Consider the following 21,318-nt stretch of genomic DNA (forward strand, 5'->3'; position numbering starts at 1 on the left):
TTCTGCCTTTCTCCTCTACTGTTGTTTTTTCCCCTGTTCCTGGGTGTAAGTTTTTAGGACAGATACGTTGTCACATTTTGACCTCCTGCATTATCTTGGTCACAAATACATTTTTATTATGATGGAGATTTTCTACCCATTAAGTCTAATTTTTAATGGAACAGAACATCTGTGCATTCTGGTACCTGACTCGGCGCACTCCACATAGATGTGCTGATAAGGCTGAAGGGTCATCCTCTTGGTTCCACACTGGGAGATGGAGGTCTCGGTGCCGCTACAGAAAACCCCCAAGGTAAATACTTCACATTTACATTTTTTTCTCTCTCTTATGTTAGTATGTGGCATAAGCAGAACAAATTCTTTTTCTCTCATTGACATATAGTTTTCTCTTCGTGTGGATCCTCTTTTATGCTCACTTCCAGAAGGGGTCCACATTCCTGCTGTTTTGCACACCACGGCTGCATCTGGCAGGTCCCATAGTGCGTGGTCAAATAGATCAGAATGAACTCTTCCCCATGTGTTACTTGAAAAAACCTCCACTTTTCCGGCACACTGGCTGTTTCCATTCACCAAACGCATGTTGACGATACCTACAGGGGAAAGACCAAGAATGCAATAAGCAAAATACTGTGCAATATCAGGTCCTTCCTATGCTCTATGATTTTCATCCCTCTCCTTCCCATTTGGCTCTCATCACAAGTAGAAGTTGCTGATTTAGAGTTATAGTAGATTCTGCTTTTTGATAGTTTACTGAGTGCATCCACAAGAACTGATGCACTGATATCTTAGCGTCATGTGTCACCATGGGAACTGCTGCACCATTATCTGATGGCCATTTATATTTTTTTGATTTTGTGATACTATGTGCCATAAGATGTCATGAGTATGATGGTGAGGATCATTTAGCATTTTGAAACTGTGAAGAACTACTGGGGGCCTTATCAGTGAAACATGCCAAGCTTTTGTGACCTTGCTATGCTGGCTACATTTTGCACATGCTTCACTGCAATCTTCTGACCATTGGTTTCTGTTCTCTTTCTATACCATCCCTTGTTTGAAGGGACTGCATCAACCACCCTTTGTCTGGATTCGTTTGGGCCGATTGCATTCTAATATGGCATATTCCAACTCCATTGGCCCTTTATGTTTTGTATAAGGTATGGATTTATTGAATAAGGGTTTTAAGCCCCCTTGGTTTCTTCTTGTGATCAGCTGACAAGTGCATTTTTGGGGTTTGATCATCTTTTCTATTTTTGTGGCTGGGTTTTGATGTTTTCTTTTTTTTTATGTGTGTGTTTGTGTTTCATGCTTTTGTATGAGGTGTGATAATTATTTTTTTTTGGTTGATGTGGTATTTAGCATTATGGGTTCCCTTTTATATCGTTCAGATTTTGAATTTATGTTTTAAGTTTAATTGAGTATATTCTTTTCTGAATGCTTATTGATAATAGGATGCTCTTCAATGTTCTCATTTGTACTTTTTGTGGTTTATTTTTTGAATATGTTATAAATGATTAATAAGATGTCTTTTTAGAAATTTATTCTAATGAGAATGTTTGCATTAAAAATATTATTATATTATTGTTCTACTGAACTATACAACTTTTCCCTTGATTATATTGATTCTTCAAATGCCACAAAAGTATTTTAATATAGAGTACATACAGCTATTACAGTATTTCTGCATATAAAATAACCAATGATACAAGTACTGAGTAAAGCATTTTATTTAAAATATTAAATACAAAATATTAAAATATTAAAGAATTCAAGATAATAATTTAAAGGGCTAATGACATTTTAATTATAATAATTTTTTTTTTTTTTAAAAGCAATGATGACAGCTGTGAATAGCAAGGTGTAGGTTCTTCACACCTTGCTGACTCTGAGGTCTTTTTCCTCATATGTTTTCAATTCTCTTTTCCAGGGAGTTAAAATTGTTTCAAAAGAGTATGGGGCAGATTTTAAAACCCCTGCGCGCATAAATCCTCCCGGGGCATGTCGGGGGCGTGCCGGTAATGACGCGGCGTTTCGGGGGCGGCAACACGGGCGTGGTTTCGGCCCGGGGCATTCCGGGGGCGTGGCCGCGGCCTCTGGACCAGCCCCCGGGACCGGAACACGGAGCGGGCAGCCGGCCGGCGCGCGCAAAGTTACGCCTGCTTTCAGCAGGCGTAACTTTGCCGACAAAGGTAGGGGGGGGTTAGATAGAGCCGGGGGGGGTTAGGTAGGGGGGAAGGGAAGGGAAGGGAAGGTGTGGGGGGGTGGAAGGAAAGTTCCCTTCGAGGCCGCTCCGAAATAGGAGCGGCCTCGGAGGAAACGGAGGCAGGCTGTGCGGCTCGGCGCGCGCAGTCTGCTAATTTTGCGCAGCCTTGCACGTGCCGACCCCAGATTTTAAAAGATACGCGCGTATCTTTTAAAATCTGGCTTACTTTTGTTCGCGCCAGTTGCACGAACAAAAGTACGTGCACACGTATTTTTTTAAGATCTACCTCTATGTGTTTTAGGGCTTAATGAATTTATCTCCAGGAACTTGTCCAAACCTATTGTAAACTCTTAGGGGCGGATTTTAAATGCCCTGCACCGGTGCGCCTATTTTGCATAGGCCGCCGGCGCGCGAGCCCCGGGACGCGTGTCCCGGGGCTTTTTAAAAGGGGCGTGTTGGGGCGTTGCGAAATGCGGCATTTTGGGGGCATGGCGCGGCGTTTTGGGGGCAGCGATGTGGGCGTGGTTTCGGCCGGGGCATTCTGGAGGCGTGGCCGCGGCCTCCGGACCAGCCCCCGGGTCCAGAACACGGAGCGGGGCAGCCGGCCGGCGCGCTGATTTACGTCTGCTTTTAGCAGGCGTAAATCATGAAACAAAGGTAAGGGGGGGGTTTAGATAGGGCCGGGGGGTTGGGCTAGGTAGGGGAAGGAAGAGGAAGGTGGGGGGAGGGCGAAGGAGGGAACAGCGATCGCAATTTTTAAAAATCTACCCTTTATATACTTGACACCTTGAACAAATCCTCTGGCAACAAATTCCTAAACAGATATTTTAAAACATTTTCGTAACAGGATTAAAAGCGTAAATGTTTATGTGACCACGGAGGTGACATCTTTCAATGATGGTTGGAATATTGGAGGATATTAGTCTTCCAAACATGAGTAAGTACATTTTATTTAAATTTGTTATTAAATTATGTAGGGAATGATCTGCTTCGATCTGATGGTAATTGTTAGGTCCTTATTAAATAATCCTGGGAGCGAGAAAGTTATCTGGATAAACTTACTGAAGTATCTTTACCTGAATATTGAGTAGAACACAGCCAGATAGGTGTTCTGCTGACTGTACCTAGATAAAGTCAAAGTTACATGGATGATGTTGTCTACATAACTTTAGGTCAGCCCTCAGCTTCACCAGACTTACTTTTTGGTTTAGCTTGAACAGGAGGGCTACACAAAACCAGAGTTCAACTGGTGGAGGGGGGGACAGGGGGTAACCTCCTGGGACGTAGGTCCGGTTGTGGGGACATCTTCCTGCTTCCCGCTTTTCTCATCTTTGATAACACTGGTCAGGGGTAGTTTCAGCTATAATTAGATTCACTAGGGGATTCCCAGGAGCCAAAATCCCCACAGAATCTGAGGATGAGGTTCAAATTAAAAGTTTGCAGAGAAAAAGTGGTCCAAACCAGTATGGCAAAATCAAAAGACTCCTGGCAGGGGGAGGAGCCAAGATGGCGGCTTAACCCAAGCATTGCTCTGCTGCTCGCTATTTCCTATTGCTTGTTTTCCTTTTTCTGATGACCAAAAACACCTGCGAAGAGGAAGGGAAAGTTAGAACATACCCCTCGGTTTCCTCATCCTTACCCGGGCAGAAAACGTTCTTGCAATGCACGGGATTGGTATTGCAATCAGGGACTCATCTTCCGGCTGCCGCAGTGAGTGGAGGAGAGCCTGCCCCGGCTTCGGAGGAAGTATCGCCGAGTCCCCCCGGATGAACGCCTTCTGTAGGAAGCACAGGCAGCCATGTCGCTGCACTCTGTGTGGAACCCTGAAGAAGGATTCCAAGTAGCAGAAATCGAGGAAGCAGCGGCTTTGGAATCCCCCGTGCTCAGCTCAGCTCGGATTAATGAGAGGGATCTGGTGCCTCGATTAATCAGGCGGTTAATGGAGGTGAGATATCTGCCACCGGTTCTCTCCTTTCTACTAGTTTACCAGTACCTCTTGAGAAGCCTGCGATTGTAACCCTAGACTCTCTATGGGACCTGATGTCCTCGAATGGTAACGGTTTTTTAGACTGCTCTATAAAAATTAACTCTTTCTCAACAAGTGGAATCTATTCTAAAGAACACTGACTGACAACGACAGGAGATTCTGGATAAGTTTAAAAAATATGGAAGAAGAAATACAGTTTGTTAAAGGACTGCCATTATTCAAGGCTATGGGCTGGATTTACTAATGCCACAAGGTGTAGTTTTCGCCGCGAAACTGACAGCGATAAAGGTGCTTACCTTCACTTCAGCACAGTCTTCGCGGCATCAACCCCGGTGCCGCCCCGACTCCTCCTCTTCCGGGGCTGACGCCACCCCAACTCCTCCCCCATCTTGGTATCGCATGCGATAAGGGACTTTTCGTGTGCAAAATGTCCCTTATTGCGTGTGATCCGCTTGGTAAATGACCTCCTGTGATGTCAAGTAAGAAAATTGAATCCATAGAAAACACTTTAAGGCATTTAAATCTGCGAGTATTCAATTTTCCCAGGGTAGTGGGAGAGATTACCATAAGAAGATATTTCCTAGATGTTTTGGAGTTTACCACAGAATCAACTCCCCCCCCTGGATAAAGTGTACTTCTTGCCTTCTTGCTTTAATACTCAACATCAGCCTCTTTTAGTTGATTTGGACAATCTAACTGACTTTTTAGAGCCATCTAATCACAAAGTTTCTGAAAGAGCAACATTGTTAATATCTTTGTTTAATCAAAAGATCTGAACATGGTCATGAAAAGTAACTTTAAGAAAACTAATGCACTTTTCATGGGCCAAAAAGTCAGGATTTCTAGCATTACAACAGGAGACCTTAGCCATTGGGGCAACCTTCTTCCTTAGGTTCCCTTGCAAGTGTATAGGGAAGTATAACAGAGACAGCAGAACAGCTTAAGAGTTGCATAGAATGTAAGACTATCACGCTTCAAGCAAGCAGTATCTCGGTTGATTCATGCCTTTGAAATGTACTGCATGTCATATTGAGCTATGTCATGTCTTTTTTCTCTTAATTTCATGAGTTTTTTTCCTCCTCTTTGCTGAATCTCCCCCCCCCCCCCCCCCCATATACATTGTGATCTAATGGGTATTGAAATGTGGATTTCCTTTATCTTTTTCCTGGTATCTGTATTTTTGGATGCTTCGTTTGAAAATTGTAAATTTAATAAATAATAAATTAAAAAAATCAAAGACAGCATCAGAACAAAATCATAATTGGAAAAAAACCCAACCCCTGGATGTTTCTTTCCCAGCTGAACCAGTGTTCTTTGGAAAATGTCCTTCCCCGTGAAGGGTAGGGTAACTCTTCCAGCTCCAGAATAAAGTAAAAAACTGGGAAGATGAAATCTCCATAAAAAGATCTCAAGAACAGTTAACTTCAACAAGTTTCGCAAAAGTTCCAAAATCCAACAACTACAAAATCTTAGCAGATCTCCAGGTCACAAGAACTCAGACATACTGGGAGGGTGCCCTTCTCTCAATAAATGGCTCAATAAATTCCAAATATCAAAAAGCCTCCAAAATCTCCACAAATCCTCTCCTCCTGGTCAGTCCACACTGGAGATGGTGAAGAGCCTCTGCTCTGAAACTGGTGAGCGGAGACCCAGGGAGGACTTCAAGCTCCTTTCTCTTCTTGGATCGCCTGCTCACAGGGCACTTTACACCCATGAGCGTCAACCCACAAAAGGGTGGGGATAAAGCAAGGGCAGGACTCAAAATGCAAAACTCCTCTTTAGATGAAAAATATGGGGAAAGAAAGCCCGGTCACACATGGCCAACTTTTTTTCTGGAAAGCACCCAACATCAGTGCTAACCGATTAAAGTTAAGCACCACACCTAGAATGCTCCTCTTTCTTATGCAGAGATGAGTTACCTGAACAAAATCTTAACAGAGAGCCAGGGGAACCAAAGATTTGTTTGGATGAGTCCTGAAGTTACCCAAACAAATCTTTTGAATATGGACCTCTGTGCAACTACAATTAACTATCAGTTAATACCATGACACTACGAACATGGTTTAAATTGCATTCAACAATCTACAATCTGCTATCAGAAATTGGCATCTCTGGCACTGTACTATCATGGTTTACCTCATATCTCACTAGAGAATACCTGGTCAACATTGACAACTCTGAGTCCCCACGCATACCCCTCCTCCAGGGTGTCCCCCAAGGATCCTCCTTATCCTCCACCCTCTTTAACATATATCTCCTTCCCCTCTGCTATCTACTTTCTAACCTCGGTCTCAATTTCTTCATGTATGCGGATGATGTACAGATCCTCATCCCCATGCAAAAAACCCTACAAGAAACTCTAAACTTCTGGGAATCCTGTCTTGCCTCCATTAACTCTCTCTTAGACAGCCTCCAACTCGCTCTTAACACAGCAAAAACTGAAATCATCCTCATTTCCAACAAACTCGAGGTTACCTCACAGGCCTCTACTAAAACTACCCCCACAACCCTCCCCATCCTGCCATCTGTAAGAGACCTAGGTGTTGTATTAGACAAACACCTTAATTTTCATCCACACATCAAATCCCTTCTAAAAACCGGCTTCTATAAACTCCACATCCTCAAAAAGCTCAAACCCCTCCTCCACCTTCAAGACTTTCGCCTTGTATTGCAGTCCACAATCCTATCAAAATTAGACTACTGCAATTCACTTCTCCTAGGCCTGCCCTACGCCACAATTAAACCACTACAAATCTTGCAGAACTCCATGGCACGAATCATCACAGACACTCGTAAGAGAGAACACATCACACCCATTTTAAAAGAACTGCATTGGCTCCCCATCCCTTTCCGTATAAAATACAAAACCCTTACAATACTCCATAACGCTTCACAAAAATGACCACGAATGGCTCAAGGAAACACCACGTTTCCGTACATCCAATCGTCCATCCAGAGCCTCCACGGCGGGCACTTTACACATCCCACCCCTCAAAATAGCACACCACTCAACTACCAGAGAGAGAGCCTTTACCATAGCCGGCCCCTCCCTCTGGAATTCTCTTCCCACGTATCTCCGCCTTGAACCTTCCTTACCCAACTTCAAAAAAGGCATCAAAACCTGGCTTTTCTTACAAGCATACCCTGACTCCAATCAGACCTAAACCCCCTCCACTGCCACTTCCAATTCCCTTACCCCTTCTAATCCGTTGATGCATCCTAGGGAATTGCTGATTTTGTAAATTTGTTAATTTTTTATTCTCAGTTTTTTTAACACAGTTCCTATCAATTTCTCTCTCCCCTAGCACTTCACTACCTTTCTCCTTCCCGCAACTTCTGCGCTTACTGTCACCTGACCCCCATCCTCTCCTTTTTCCTTCACTGCTCCACCTCCCCCCTCCCTGTTATTTGTAATTTCCTCTTCCTCCTTTACAATGTTGATTGTGAACCGGCATGATATGTCCTATGAATGTCGGTATATTTTAAAAGCATTTAAATAAATAAATAAATAAATAAACATGTGTAGATTGTTGTATGCCTTACTAGCCATTTATTGGTTTTAGAGATTTTTGGATATGAGTTTTTAGTTTCTTTCTGGAATTAGTTGAAAGATGAAACATGCTCTGAGAAAGCTAGAAAGAAACTGGCGCAAAGACCCCTCACCTGCCCAATTGAACAAGTTTAAAACTTATCTCCACCACTCCTTCTGAGCAGCAATCGATAAAACTAAAAGAGATTTCTACTCCCAACGAATCCATCACCTATAATTCAACTCGCGAGCCCTATTCCAATTAGTAAGCAACCTTACAAAACTGCACTTCACTCCCATCCTGACACTGATGATCAGACCAAATGTGAAACATTAGCCTCCTTCTTCCACAAAAAATAGACAACATTATGACACGATTCCCTCCTTCACATACACCCCGGACACCCTCCAATGCTATTCCTCCGCTAAACTCTCCACATTTGAATCCACCTCATCATTAGAAATTGCCTCCATATTAAGAAAAATCAGACCCTCCACGCACCCCTCGGACACCATCCCCACGAAGAACCTCCTCTCTATCCCTGGGTGCATCACCAAACCAATATCGAACATCATAAACAAATCCATTGCTCTTGGCAGCATACCCAAAAGCCTCAAACACGCTATTGTAAAACCCATCCTTAAGAAAACGTCCCTGGACCCTTCCGATCCTACCAACTTCCGCCCTATCTCAAATCTTCCTCTGATAACAAAATTCCTTGAGAAAGCCATCAATAGACAACTATCAGACTACATGGACGAACAGAATATCCTCACTTCGTCACAATATGGCTTTTGCAAATACCACAGCACAGAGACCCTGCTTCTATCACTCTCCGACCATATCCTAAAAAGCCTGGACAAAGGTCTTTCACACATCCGAATTCTTCTTGATATATCCTCAGCATTCGACACTGTCAATCACCAAATACTCTTACAAAGCCTCACCGACATCGGCATTGCAGGCTCAGCCTTGCAATGGTTCCAATCCTACCTCACTGATAGGCAATTTAGCATGCAAATTGGAAACGCCATCTCCAAACCCCTTTCCCTAGGGCAAGGAGTACCCCAAGGCTCATCCCTCTCTACTCTCTTTAATATATACCTCCTACCCCTCTGCCTCTTACTTTCCAAGCTAGGCTTCCTGCACTTTATTTATGCCAATGACGTACAGATACTGATACCTATAACTGACACAATACACAAACGCCATCCACACTTGGAACTCTGCCCTCACCCCAGCATCAGCACTCTACTATCTAACAATTTTCTCGCTCTCAATACAGCTAAAACAGAACTCATCCTCATTTCTCCTCCCAACATCAAACGTCCACTATCAGCAAACAACACTCCCCCAACCAATATCTCCTTCCCACCCCATGTTCGCAGCCTTGGCGTTACACTCGACAAACATTTCAACTGCAAAAAATTCATCAATTTCACCCTCAAGGACTGCTTCTTCAAATTACACACTCTGAAAAAACTCAAACCGCTTTTACATCTCAACGACTTTTGCACTATACTCCAAGCCCTCATACTGTCAAAGATTGATTACTGTAACTCCATACTTCTAGGCCTACCCAAAAACGCCTTACAGCCTCTACATCTCCTACAAAATGCAGCAGCCCGTATCCTCACCAACACTCACAGAAATGAACATATAACCCCTGTACTCAAACATCTACACTGGCTGCCGGTCTCAGCTAGGATTACATACAAGTCTCTCACCCTAATACACAAATCCCTTCACAACAAAAACATGCATTGGTTCAAAGAGGATTTCACCTTTCGTGTCAACAACAGACCCTCCAGAAAACAGTACCTGGCCATGCTATTTCCTGAGCAGATAAGGCTGTGATAAATTGAAATTATATATTATTATATATGTAGATATCTGTGCATAATAGAACTGCTTTATTATTCCTCTATTGATGCTCTGATTCTTAGTCTCTGAAATCTGTGTAATAGGAAACATTCTCTCTTTATGCCTTCTTTCTAGAGCTCTGACTCAATTTTCTGTGGTGATCTCTCTGGGGGAAAAAAAAAAAAAAAAAACCCCAAAACAAACCTCCTGTGTTTTCTTTCTCTAGTCCTTCTAAAAGTGCTCTGGGCTTTCTGTGTAGTAAAACTTCCTCTGTTTATACCTTTCTCTAGGTCTGGTATTGTTATTAGTAGTTTTGGTCCTTGCTAATTGTTTGTTTAAAGATTCAGTATACCTGCATTTTTCTTATTGTATAGCTATTCTATAATAATCTGTTTAATATTGGCACATAAGTGTTGAGGGATCATTTAATAGCTAAGGACTTGAAGGTTCCTAAAGGTGTTCAGTTTTAACCAAATTGGGGGTTGGAAAATTCAGAGGATTGGGGGAAGCTAACTAGTGAACCAGCTGTAAAATTACAGACTGCTTAGTGCCAGCCCAGGAGAGGATTCATCTGTTTCCTGTGCAGATAAGGCTGTGATAAATTGAAATTATATAAATTATTATATAGTAGAGATCTGTGCATAATAGAACTGTTTTATTATTCCTCTATTGAGGGTCTGATTCTTAGTCTCTGAAATCTGTGTAATAGGAAACATTCTCTCTTTATGCCTTCTTTCTAGAACTCTGACTCAATTTTCTGTGGTGATCTCTCTGGGGGAAAAAAAACAAAAAAAAAACAGGGATGGGTTCATGGGCTATAGGTATTACCAATTATTAGGCTTATTGAATTACCAATTATTAGGCTTTTCAATATTTGATGATAGTTAATGTGACTTTCAAGGCATACTTCACTTTCAATGCATATCCAGCATAGCTCCCTGCTTCAACGGTAGGGGAGAAGAAAAACTGATACTTCACGCATAACCAGCACAGCTCTCTGCTTCAACGGCAGGGGAGAAGAAAAACTGATACTTCACGCATATCCAGCATAGCTCTCTGCTTCAACGGCAGGGAGAAAAAAACTAATACTTCACGCATATCCAGCATAGCTCCCTGCTTCAACAGCAGGGGAGAAGAAAAACTAAAACTTCACGCATATCCAGCATTGCTCTCTGCTTCAACGGCAGGGGAGAAGAAAACTGATACTTCACGCATATCCAGCATTGCTCTCTGCTTCAACGGCAGAGAGCTATGCTGCCGCTTACCCAACTAATCAAGCTTGATATTTCACTTGGAAGCAGCTCCATCACTGCTCTCTACAGTATGGTGGAGGTGAAAGGGAAATAGAACCTAAGGTTAATAAGAGCCAAGAGAAACAGATAAGTAATGAGAAAAAAGAAAGTGTGAAGTTTGCTGGGCAGACTGGATGGACCGATTGGTCTTCTTCTGCCGTCATTTCATTTCTATGTTTCTATATACCCCTTCACCCAAGCTCACTAAACTGCGCTCCACCAAAGAAAGAGCCTTCTCCCTCGCAGGGCCCTCCCTCTGGAACAAGCTGCCTACCTCCCTCCGCCAAGAAACATGTCCTAAAATCTTTCAAACAGAACCTCAAAACTTGGCCCTTTCACTCACTCATACACCTAAATAGCAGCTCTCCCTCCATCTCCCTTCTAAGCTCTTAACACCATGCCATCTAGGGATGTGAATCGTTTTTTGACGATTTAAAATATCGTCCGATATATTTTAAATTGTCAAAAAATCGTTAGGGCCACGATACAATACCAATTTCCCCGATTTATCGTTAAAAAATCGTAAATCGGGGGAAGTGGGAGGGCAGGAAAACCGGCACACTAAAACCCCCTAAACCCACCCCCGACACTTTAAATTAAATCCCCCACCCTCCCGAACCCCCCCCCCAATGCTTTAAATTACCTGGGGATCCGGCGGTGGTCCAGAACGGCGGCGGTCCGGAACGGCCCCCTCAATAGAATCGTGTTTTCAGCCGGCGCCATTTTTCAAAATGGCCACCGCAAAATGGCGGCGGCCATAGACAAAAAACGATTCGACGGAGGAGGTCGTTCCGGACCCCCGCTGGACTTTTGGCAAGTCTTGTGGGGTCAGGAAGGCCCCCCCAAGCTGGCCAAAAGTTTCCTGGGAGTCCAGCGGGGTTCCGGAGCGATTTCTTGCCGCGAATCGTTTCGTACGGAAATGGCGCCGGCAGGAGATCGACTGCAGGAGGTCGTTCAGCGGGGGTTCCGGACAACACGATTCTATTGAGGGGGCCGTTCTGGACCACCGCCGGATCCCCAGGTAATTTAAAGTATTGGGGGGGGTTCGGGAGGGTGGGGGATTTAATTTAAAGGGTCGGGGTGGGTTTTAGGGGGGTTTAGTGTGCCGGCTCACGATTTTAACGATTTTTCACGATAGTTTACACACCCAAACGGCAACAATACGATTCCCTCCCCCTCCCAGCCGAAATCGATCGTTAAGACGATCGAGGACACGATTCACATCTCTAATGCCATCCCCGTTTTTTTTTCTCTCTTTCTTCTCCATCCCGAAGTTACAATTTGTTAGTACAACCTGAGAAAGCTACCATAAAGCAATCTACAGTACACATATTCCGCAGACAGTTTTTCAGCCTCCCCCTCCTCCCCTTCTTAGTCAACCGGAACTCTAATTTGTCAGTCTAATTCCAGTAACCTTTTAGAATGCACTCCGTAATTCTCATGTAAATACCTGCTCTTATTATTTCGTACTGCTGCCTTGTAAAAATGCGATGTTAATTATATTCAGCCTCCCTTCCCTCTCCTCCACCTCCCCCCTTGCTCCTTCCTCATTCCCACTCCCCACATCCCCCTCCCCTCTTACCTCCCATCTCCCATTCCCCCTCTCCCCCCCTGCTCCTCCTTCGCCTCCACCTTTCCCCCCTGCTCCTCCCTCACCTCTCCCTCTCCCCCTGCTCCCCCTACTCCCCTTGCTCCTGCCTGCTCCTCTTCCCCCCCTCCCCCCTTCCCCTCCCCCCCGGGCCCTTTAGCCCTCCTGTCCTTCCATTAGTTGTTCATACAGTTACCTGTTCCATGTAAAGCATTTTGCTAGTTTCGTTCTTTGTAAACCGACGAGATGTTCGCAATGTACGTCGGTATATAAATACTATTAATAAATAAATAATAAATAAATTACAGAGCTACTATGTTCTGTTTTAGCAGATTGATCCAGATGGCTATAATAAAATATAAGAGGATAAGAACATAAGAATTTGCCATAATGGGTCAGACCAAGGGTCTATCAAGCCCAGCATCCTGTTTCCAACAGAGGCCAATCCAGGCCATAAGAACCTGGCAGGATCCCAAAACTAAGTATATCCCACAGTACTGATGCTAATAATAGAAGTGGCTATTTTCTAATTCAACTTAGAACATAAGAAAATGCCATACTGGGTCAGACCAAGGGTCCATCAAGCCCAGCATCCTGTTTCCAACAGTGGCCAATCCAGGCCATAAGAACCTGGCAAGTACCCAAAAACTAAGTCTATTCCATGTAACCATTGCTAATGGCAGTGGATATTTTCTAAGTCAACTTAATTAATAGCAGGTAATGGACTTCTCCTCCAAGATCCTATCCAATCCTTTTTTAAACACAGCTATACTAACTGCCCTAACCACATCCTCTGGCATCAAATTCCAGAGTTTAATTGTACATAGAGTGAAAAAGAACTTTCTCTGATTAGTTTTAAATGTGCCCCATGCTAACTTCATGGAGTGCCCCCTAGTCTTTCTACTATCCGAAAGAGTAAATAACCGATTCACATCTACCCGTTCTAGACCTCTCATGATTTTAAACACCTCTATCATATCCCCCCTCAGCCATCTCTTCTCCAAGCTGAAAAGTCCTAACCTCTTCAGCCTTTCCTCATAGGGGAGCTGTTCCATTCCCCTTATCATTTTGGTTGCTCTTCTCTGTTCCTTCTCCATCACAATTATATCTTTTTTGAGATGCGGCGACCAGAATTGTACACAGTATTCAAGGTGCGGTCTCACCATGGAGCGATACAGAGGCATTATGACATTTTCCGTTTTATTCACCATTCCCTTTCTAATAATTCCCAACATTCTGTTTGCTTTTTTGTAACAAGTGTTTCTCCGAGGACAGCAAGATATCAGTCCTCACACATGGGAGACATCATCTGATAGAGCCATTATGTTGGCATTTCTAAAACGTTGAGCCTCTCTGAGCATGCTCACACATGCATACGGAGTCTCCTCAGTCTTATAACACAGAATTTGAAGAAAAACTCATAAAGTGGAGACCCAATTCCACAGGAAAGTGGGCAGGTCTCTGGAGGACTGATATCCTGCTATCCTCAAACACCTGTAACAGGTAAGCAACTCTGCTTTCTCCGATGACAAGCAGGATAGTAGGTGTCACACATGGGTGAATCCCTAGCTAGAGGCAATCCCCCAACAAAAAAGGGGACAACATCTGCTGCCAATGGGCACCAACTGCTAATTTGTTTGGCAACAGGCATTTATTGTAATAGAAGAGGGGCCCATCTGAAGAAAAACAATGGGCCCTAGGTGGCAACAGACTTGGGTTCTACACCTTAAACAAGTTCTGAAGGACAGATTGGCCAATCCTGCTGTCACGTCATTGCTGGGCAGACTCGAAGTCCTGGGTGCTGAGCCCATCTACATGCGCTGCCCATTCTAGGGTGGACAAATCCATTGTCAGAACAATTTGCACTGGAGAAATATGGAAAGAAACCCTCTTATCAAATTGAATTTTCTTGCCACCAGGACAAAGAGTCCCAGAGTGACATGGATGCAATCCCAAAGATCCAGAGTGATCTGAAACCACTGGAACCTTACGGCCTGATTTTTAATCCCCCGCGCATGTAAAATCTGGAGCTTACACACACAGCTGGACTTGTGTATGCCACGCATATTTTAGAAGGTTTCCAGCCGCACGCATAACCCCCATTATGCGCCCAAGAGCCAGGCCTCGGCAAAGGGGTGGTACAGGGGGCAAGGAGGGGCAGTCCTGAGAGCGGTGGGGCCGGAAGTGGCCGGTACAGCGGCCATTTGCTGCTGTGCCGGGGAATTGCATCGGCAGCTTGGCAGCGCAATCAACTTGCTGCAACTCCGGAAAAAGAGCAAATGGTAAATTAAAAATTTGGGGGTTAGCTAGGATAGGGATAGAGAGTGGGGAGATTAGGGGAAGGAGGGAGGTTAGGTAGGGGGGTAGAGAAGTTCCCTTCCAGTCCACTCCCATTTTCTAACATACATGCGCGCATTCATGGGTGCGCGCTACCCGGCGCAGACACATGGACGCAGCTATTTTATAACACATGCATGTAAGCGCCCACGTGTTATAAAATGTGAGGGGTGCGCGCACATGCGCGGTGGATTTTAACATCTGCACACACGTGTGCATGCGGCCTGCGACTTGCACGCACAGGGGCGGTAAATTTTCCATGTATGAGTGGTGACCCGATTGGCCTTATTCCCAAAGAGAAATAACCGATTCACATGTTCTTGGAGTCAGCACCAGGTGTCAGTACAAGAGCTGTTGTTTCTGGATTCAGCAGTGGGTGCCACCATACGAGCTGCTTCTCTTGATTACGCTCTGTCGGGCCGATACAGTAAAGTGCGCTCTGTGTTTGGCCGCTCGTTTTCTCACTATTTTTACCTCTTATACAGAAAGGGGTATTAGCGCGTCAAAATGCGCGGCCATCCCCCCCCCCCCCCCGAACTAATAGCGCCCGCAACATGCAAATGCATGTTGATGGGCTAATTAGTCACTCCCACGCGATACAGAAAGCAAAATGCACAGCGAAGCCGCACATTTTACTTTCTGAAATTAACGCCTGCCAAAGGTGCCAAAGGTGACCTGGGGATCTGCTAAGATTTTGTAGTTGTTGGATTTTGGAACTTTTGCGAAGCTTGTTGAAGTTAACTGTTCTTGAGATCTTTTTTTTTTTTTTGGAGAATGTTTCATCTTCCCAGCTTTTTACTTTATTCTGGAGCTGGAAGAGTTACCCTACCCTTCACGGGGAAGGACATTTTCCAAAGAACACTGGTTCAGCTGGGAAAGAAACACCCAGGGTTTTTTTTTTTTCCCAATTATGAGTTTGTTCTGATGGCAGGCGTTAATTTCGTCTGGCACCGGGAAAGCGTACAGAAAAGCTGAAAAAATTGCTTTTCTGAACACCTTCCGACTTAATATCATAGCGATATTAAGTCGGAGGCCCCAAAAATAAAAAAAAAATGTAAAAATCTGCCCGCGGCCCGCAGGTTGGAAAACGGACGCTCAATTTCGCCGGCATCCGTTTTCCGAACCCGTGGCTGTCAGCAGGTTCGAGAACCGACGCCAGTAAAATTGAGCGTCGGCTGTCAAACCCGTTGACAGCCACCACTTCTGTCAAAAAGGAGGCGCTAGGGACGCGCTAGTGGCCCTAGCGCCTCCTTTTACCGCAGGCCCTAATTTGCGTGCGGGCCGATACTGATTTGCGCGCCCAGGACACTGGCCTGTGCGCACATCGGGAGAGTGGGCACTCGCCAGCTCTCCCACGCTTCTTTCCGTATCAGCCCGTGTGTCAGCAGAAGAGCTGCTATTCCTGGACTCACCACCAGATGTCAGTTAAGAGCTTTTGCTCCTGGATTCACCAGTGGGTACCACCATATGAGCTGCTGATCTTGGATCCTCACTAAGTTTCAGCAGAAGAGTGTCTGCTCCTGGACTCACCACTAGGTGTCAGTAAAAGAGCTCTTATTCCTGTCACCAATGGGTGCCACCATATGAGCTGCTGCTCTTGCATCCTCACTAAGCAGAAGAGCTGCTGCTCCTCTACTCCCCGTAAGTATGAATTTTAGGGGTGTTCTTGTCTTAATTTGTAGTTTATTCCTGTGACCAGGAAAACCAGTTGTTTGAGACAGGTTTCTCAGCTCCCCAAATGCTTGAGGGGAAATCTTATTCAGGATTGAAACCCTCGGTACCACTCTTTTGTAAGACGCATTTTGCCCTCCTTAACCAACATCAAGAGTTATCACCTGGGCGATGTGCCCATATCATGCCAGCTCTGTGAGACAGGAGAATCAAACATGAGGTAGACTAGTCCTTTGTGTTCCAACGTAAATGAACCTCAAAAGATCAAATCTATGGATGGTTTCCTACATCATCATTATAAAGAAAGGCTTCTATAATTTATTTATCTACTCTGTAGTGTATCAGTTAGAAAGAAACCTTTCCTTCTCCCTCAGTGCTGAATATGTAAAAGTAGATTCACCAGTGTCTGCTCCTGAGCAGGTGACTCCAACATCGTGCGTGTGACTACAAGCAAACTGCTGTGAAGTCCAGGATCCACACTGGGAGAGGTGCGACTCCGATCCACTGCAGAAAACTCTCTTCAACCACACCGGACCGGAAGCAAGGCCAAAAGGATGTTGTCGTGTGGTTTCAATGGCAGATCCACATCCCAACTGCTTGCACACCACAGCGGCATCTCGGGCATCCCAAGCATCATCACACACCGTGCCCCAGGTGTCATCGTAGTAAACTTCCAGCCGCCCAGCACAGCGACTGCCTCCATTCACCAGCCGCACGTCGGAGACACCTGGGAGATGAAAGGGAAGCAGAGTGTGAGACACAATCACCTTCAGAATTCCTCATCTCCAGAGAGCTCTACACCCTGTACACTGAATATTCTTACAATTGTAGTACTGAGATGTAATCGCTAACCCAGGGCATCACAGACCTGTTCTGACAAACCCAAAGGAAGTCAAGTATTCATGATTTTCCCAATAAATGTTCATGAGATAAAGAAGCATATACTGGTCTCCAATGTATGCAACATTATCTCATATATATTCATTATGGATATACTGAAGCAATGATTGACTGTTGAGTCCTCAGCTCTCTCACTAGGTGTCTCTTTCACTAGATGTCACTATTAGAACAGTACTTGGGTCTCCCTCACTAGGTGTCATTGAAAGAGCAGGCTAGATGGGCCCAGTGGATCCTGTTTGAATGTAAGACATGGGGGAGAGCAGGAAGGAATCTGGATGTTGTATTCACTCCAGGAGAGAGGGGGTGCCAGCATGGCCATTTGGCTAGGGCCTACAATGTTCAAGGGGCCTACTTTGTTAGGAAACATTTTAAACAAAGCTAAATATCTCTATTTCTAAAATGTATAAATAAAAATTTCAATTGTAATTGAAGAATTTGCTAACAAAAAAGCTTGCAAAGCCTTCTTAAATAAAAAAAAGTATTTGGGAAATTTAGAAAACAATTTCTTTTATTAAGTATCACATCAGAACCTTACATAGGGGCCTACTTTTCCTTTTCCTTTTTAATTTATAGCTTATTAAATTTCTTAATACATTTTCAATGAAATAAGAAAATAGGAATGTTGTGAATTACATTGTAATAGGATGTTTAACACATTTTAACTAAAAAAAAAAAGAAAATCCACATTATAGGGAGCCTTTTTTAAGAAATAAAAAATTCATGAAAATATCAATAATAATAAAACTAGGAGATTCATACTATTTATTGCCATTAACTATCCTACACGGAGGCTGCAACTTCTCTATCCACCTTTATCTTGAAGAAAAATTTCCAGATGCCCAGGGTCAGTGAAAACGAATTTATTCTTTTGAAATGAAACCAAGCATTTGCAGGGAAATTTGAGGAAGAAAGTAGCCCCTAGGGTCAATACTCTCTAGGGATGTGAATTGTGTGCCCGATCGTTTTAACGATCAGGTTCGGCTGGAGGGGGGGGGGGGGGGGGAATCTGATCGTTAGAGATGTGAATTGGGATCGGTTCCGATTCCAATTCACATCACTAATTTTTTTTAGTGAGGCCCACGCCGATTAAAAAAAACCCCACCCGAGCCTTTAAAATTACCCCCTTAGCCTCCTCCACTCTCCCGAACCCCCCCCCAAAAAACGTTTTACACATACCTGGTGGTCCAGGGGGGCCGAGTGGAGCGATCTCCCATTCCCAGGCCATCGGCTGCGCTAAAAAAATGGCGCCGATGGCCCTTTGCCCTTACCATGTGACAGGGCAAAGGTAGCGCTATTTTGAATATTGGCACTATGGCCTGAGTGCAGGGGATCGCTCCCGGACACCCGCTGGACCCCCAGGGACTTTTGGCCAGCTTGGGGGGGGGGCCTCCTGACCCCCACAAGACTTGCCAAAAGTCCAGCGGGAGTCCGGGAGCGACCTCCTGCACGCCGGCCGTATTGCCAGTATTCAAAATGGCGCCGGCGCTACCTTTGCCCTCACTATGTCACAGGGGCCGACCGTTGGCCGACTGTCAGCCCCTCCCCCAGGGGGAGAAATATATATGCTCCTGACGTCGGGGGACAAAAAAACAAAATGGCGCCGGCGCTACCTTTGACCTGTCATATGACAGGTCAAAGGTAGCGCCGGCGCCATTTTGTTTCTACAATGCACGGAGGTCCGAGGTCCGAGAGTAAAAGATCACACCGGGACCCTTCCTCTGGACCCCAGGTAATTTAAGGCATTTTGGGGGGGGTTCGGGAGGGTGGGGGATTTATTTTAAAGGGTCGGGGTGGGTTTTAGGGTTGTTTTAGTGTGCCGGTTTTCCCGCCCTCCCCCTTCCCCTCCCCCCGATTTACGATTTTTTGACGATAAATCGGGGGAATTGTTATTGTATCGCAGCTCTAATGATTTTTGACGATTTAAAATATATCGGACGATATTTTAAATCGTCAAAAAACGATTCACATCCCTATCCATTATATCCACCTTCCTATCCATTATATCCCTATCCATTCCTATCCATTATATCCCTATTCCTATCCATTATATCCCTTCCTATCCATTATATCCACCTTCCACTCTCCCCTCTACTTTCCCCTTCACTGTCCCTCTCTCCCTCTCTCCCCTCCCTCTTTCCCTCTTTCCCCCTCCTACCTCTTTCCCCGCTCCTCCCTCCTTCTCAGCTCTCCTCTCTCCTCCTCCCCTTTCTCCCTCACTAGCCTGCCTGCACTTCTTAGTCTTTATTTTCCATTGTACATATGTATATATTTGCAAACGTTGCTATAATATAATTTAATGCAAACTTTCCCATGTTATCTCCCACCCCCTTTTAATACCTTGTTCGCATGTTTTAATCGTTCAATGTAAAGCGCCATGCCTAGCGCCAGTTTATGTTACAATGTGAACCGATATGATATCCTGGATGAATGTCGGTATATAAAAATTTTAAATAAATAAATAAATAAATAAATAAATAATGTATAATGTAATCATTTATGTTTTGTGTTTCTATGTATAAAGCCTGTTGCTGCATTATGTTCCATTGTAAACCGAGGTGATGTTCCAAACGTTCCGTGGTATATAAAAATCCCTTAAATAAATAAATAAATAAAATAAATAGGAGATACATTTCTTTACAGAAAGGGTGGATGATGAATGGAATGAACTCCCAGTGGAGGTGGTGGAATTCAAGAAAGCCCAGGACATGCACAGAGGATCCCTGATAGGGACGAGGTAAAAGGGATATGTGATATTCTCTCAGCAGGGCGGCGGGATGGAATGGATGGGACTATTGGTCTTTGTCTGATATCATTTTCTATGAGAGTGGTAGGAGCAGGGTTAGGTCATTGGAGTTTTTCTCTCAAGTCAGCTGTCAGTCCCTCTAGGGCAGAGTCAGGGGGAGAAATAATAAGGACAAATGAAAAGGTAGGTAAAGGAATCATGATATAATGATACCACAGGCTGACTCAAACTCCCCAGAACCAAGTTGGATCAGTGCTAGTGGGTTGATGGTTGTTGGATAGGGTCCTGCCCAGCAAGACCACAGTGTCCTAAGAGGTCAGATGTTCTGACCACTGCATCACCAATTTTTATAACTTTTTAGAGTATTACAAAATCACAATGCAAGACATGATGTTGGTGGGAGAGGGGTAGAGAGTTGGATTAAGTAAGAATGCTCATTTACTCACCAAGATGGTAGAGAACCAATGAGAAAGAAAATCAAATATGATTTAGATAAGGAGTGATATCATACAAGTGGTCAAGCTTCTATGGCTAACAGCTGGGATATATCCTTGCAGTGTGGCACAGTGGGGCAAACTGGATGAGCAATTGGTCCTCTTCTGCTGTCATCTACTGTGTTACTACTCGGTAAACCTTTATCTGAGAACACCATACCATGATCAAAAAGCCAAAACTTGTGTCAACCTCATACACACAGCTCAAGCAATTCTCTGAGGCTGAACATCAATTACTTTGATTTTATGAGGCAGGGTGAGGTGGTCACTTCAGGCAGTAAACTTTGGAAGCAGAAAAAAACTGCCCCTCCCCAAACTCCTCTAGCAGCCACCAACACAACAAAGGACCCGGGCAGAATTCCCTCCTCACGGAGTCTCCTTCATCTGAGAGGCATACTAAGGGGGGAGCAAGGGGGTGGTCCACCCCGGGTGTTAACAGGCGGAGGGATGACACTGCCATGGCCTCGCAGTGACGCACAGAAGTAACATGCCCTGCAGTGCCACCGGCCATTCCCTGGATCTGGCAGTAGAAGAGGCCCTGCAGGGGGGTACTGGTGTTTCCTCTGAGCCAGCAGCAGATGAAGAGGCCATGTTCTGCAGCCAGCCGCTAAACTTTCAAAAGGGAAACTGAGAAAATGAGAAAAATAGTTGGAAAAAAACTGAAAGGAGCAGCTTCAAAGGTAAAAAGTGTGCAAGAGGCGTGGTCATTG

At 44.6% G+C, this 21,318-nt stretch overlaps 1 protein-coding gene across 1 annotated transcript in view; it reads right to left on the reverse strand.

Moving 5' to 3' along the window:
• Positions 1-230: 230 nt before the first annotated feature.
• Positions 231-21,318, reverse strand: part of LOC115081286 (deleted in malignant brain tumors 1 protein-like) — a 163,181-nt gene continuing 142,093 nt past the window's right edge. Inside the window, exons 5-7 of the mRNA XM_029585780.1 lie at positions 16,872-17,198; positions 417-590; positions 231-274 (exon numbers count right to left, since the gene is read on the reverse strand). Coding sequence (XP_029441640.1) covers positions 231-274; positions 417-590; positions 16,872-17,198 — 545 coding nt within the window. The remainder of the gene's footprint in view (positions 275-416; positions 591-16,871; positions 17,199-21,318) is intronic.

This window comes from Rhinatrema bivittatum, unplaced genomic scaffold (assembly GCF_901001135.1).
Source record: "Rhinatrema bivittatum unplaced genomic scaffold, aRhiBiv1.1, whole genome shotgun sequence".
In the NCBI taxonomy this organism is placed as follows: domain Eukaryota; kingdom Metazoa; phylum Chordata; class Amphibia; order Gymnophiona; family Rhinatrematidae; genus Rhinatrema; species Rhinatrema bivittatum.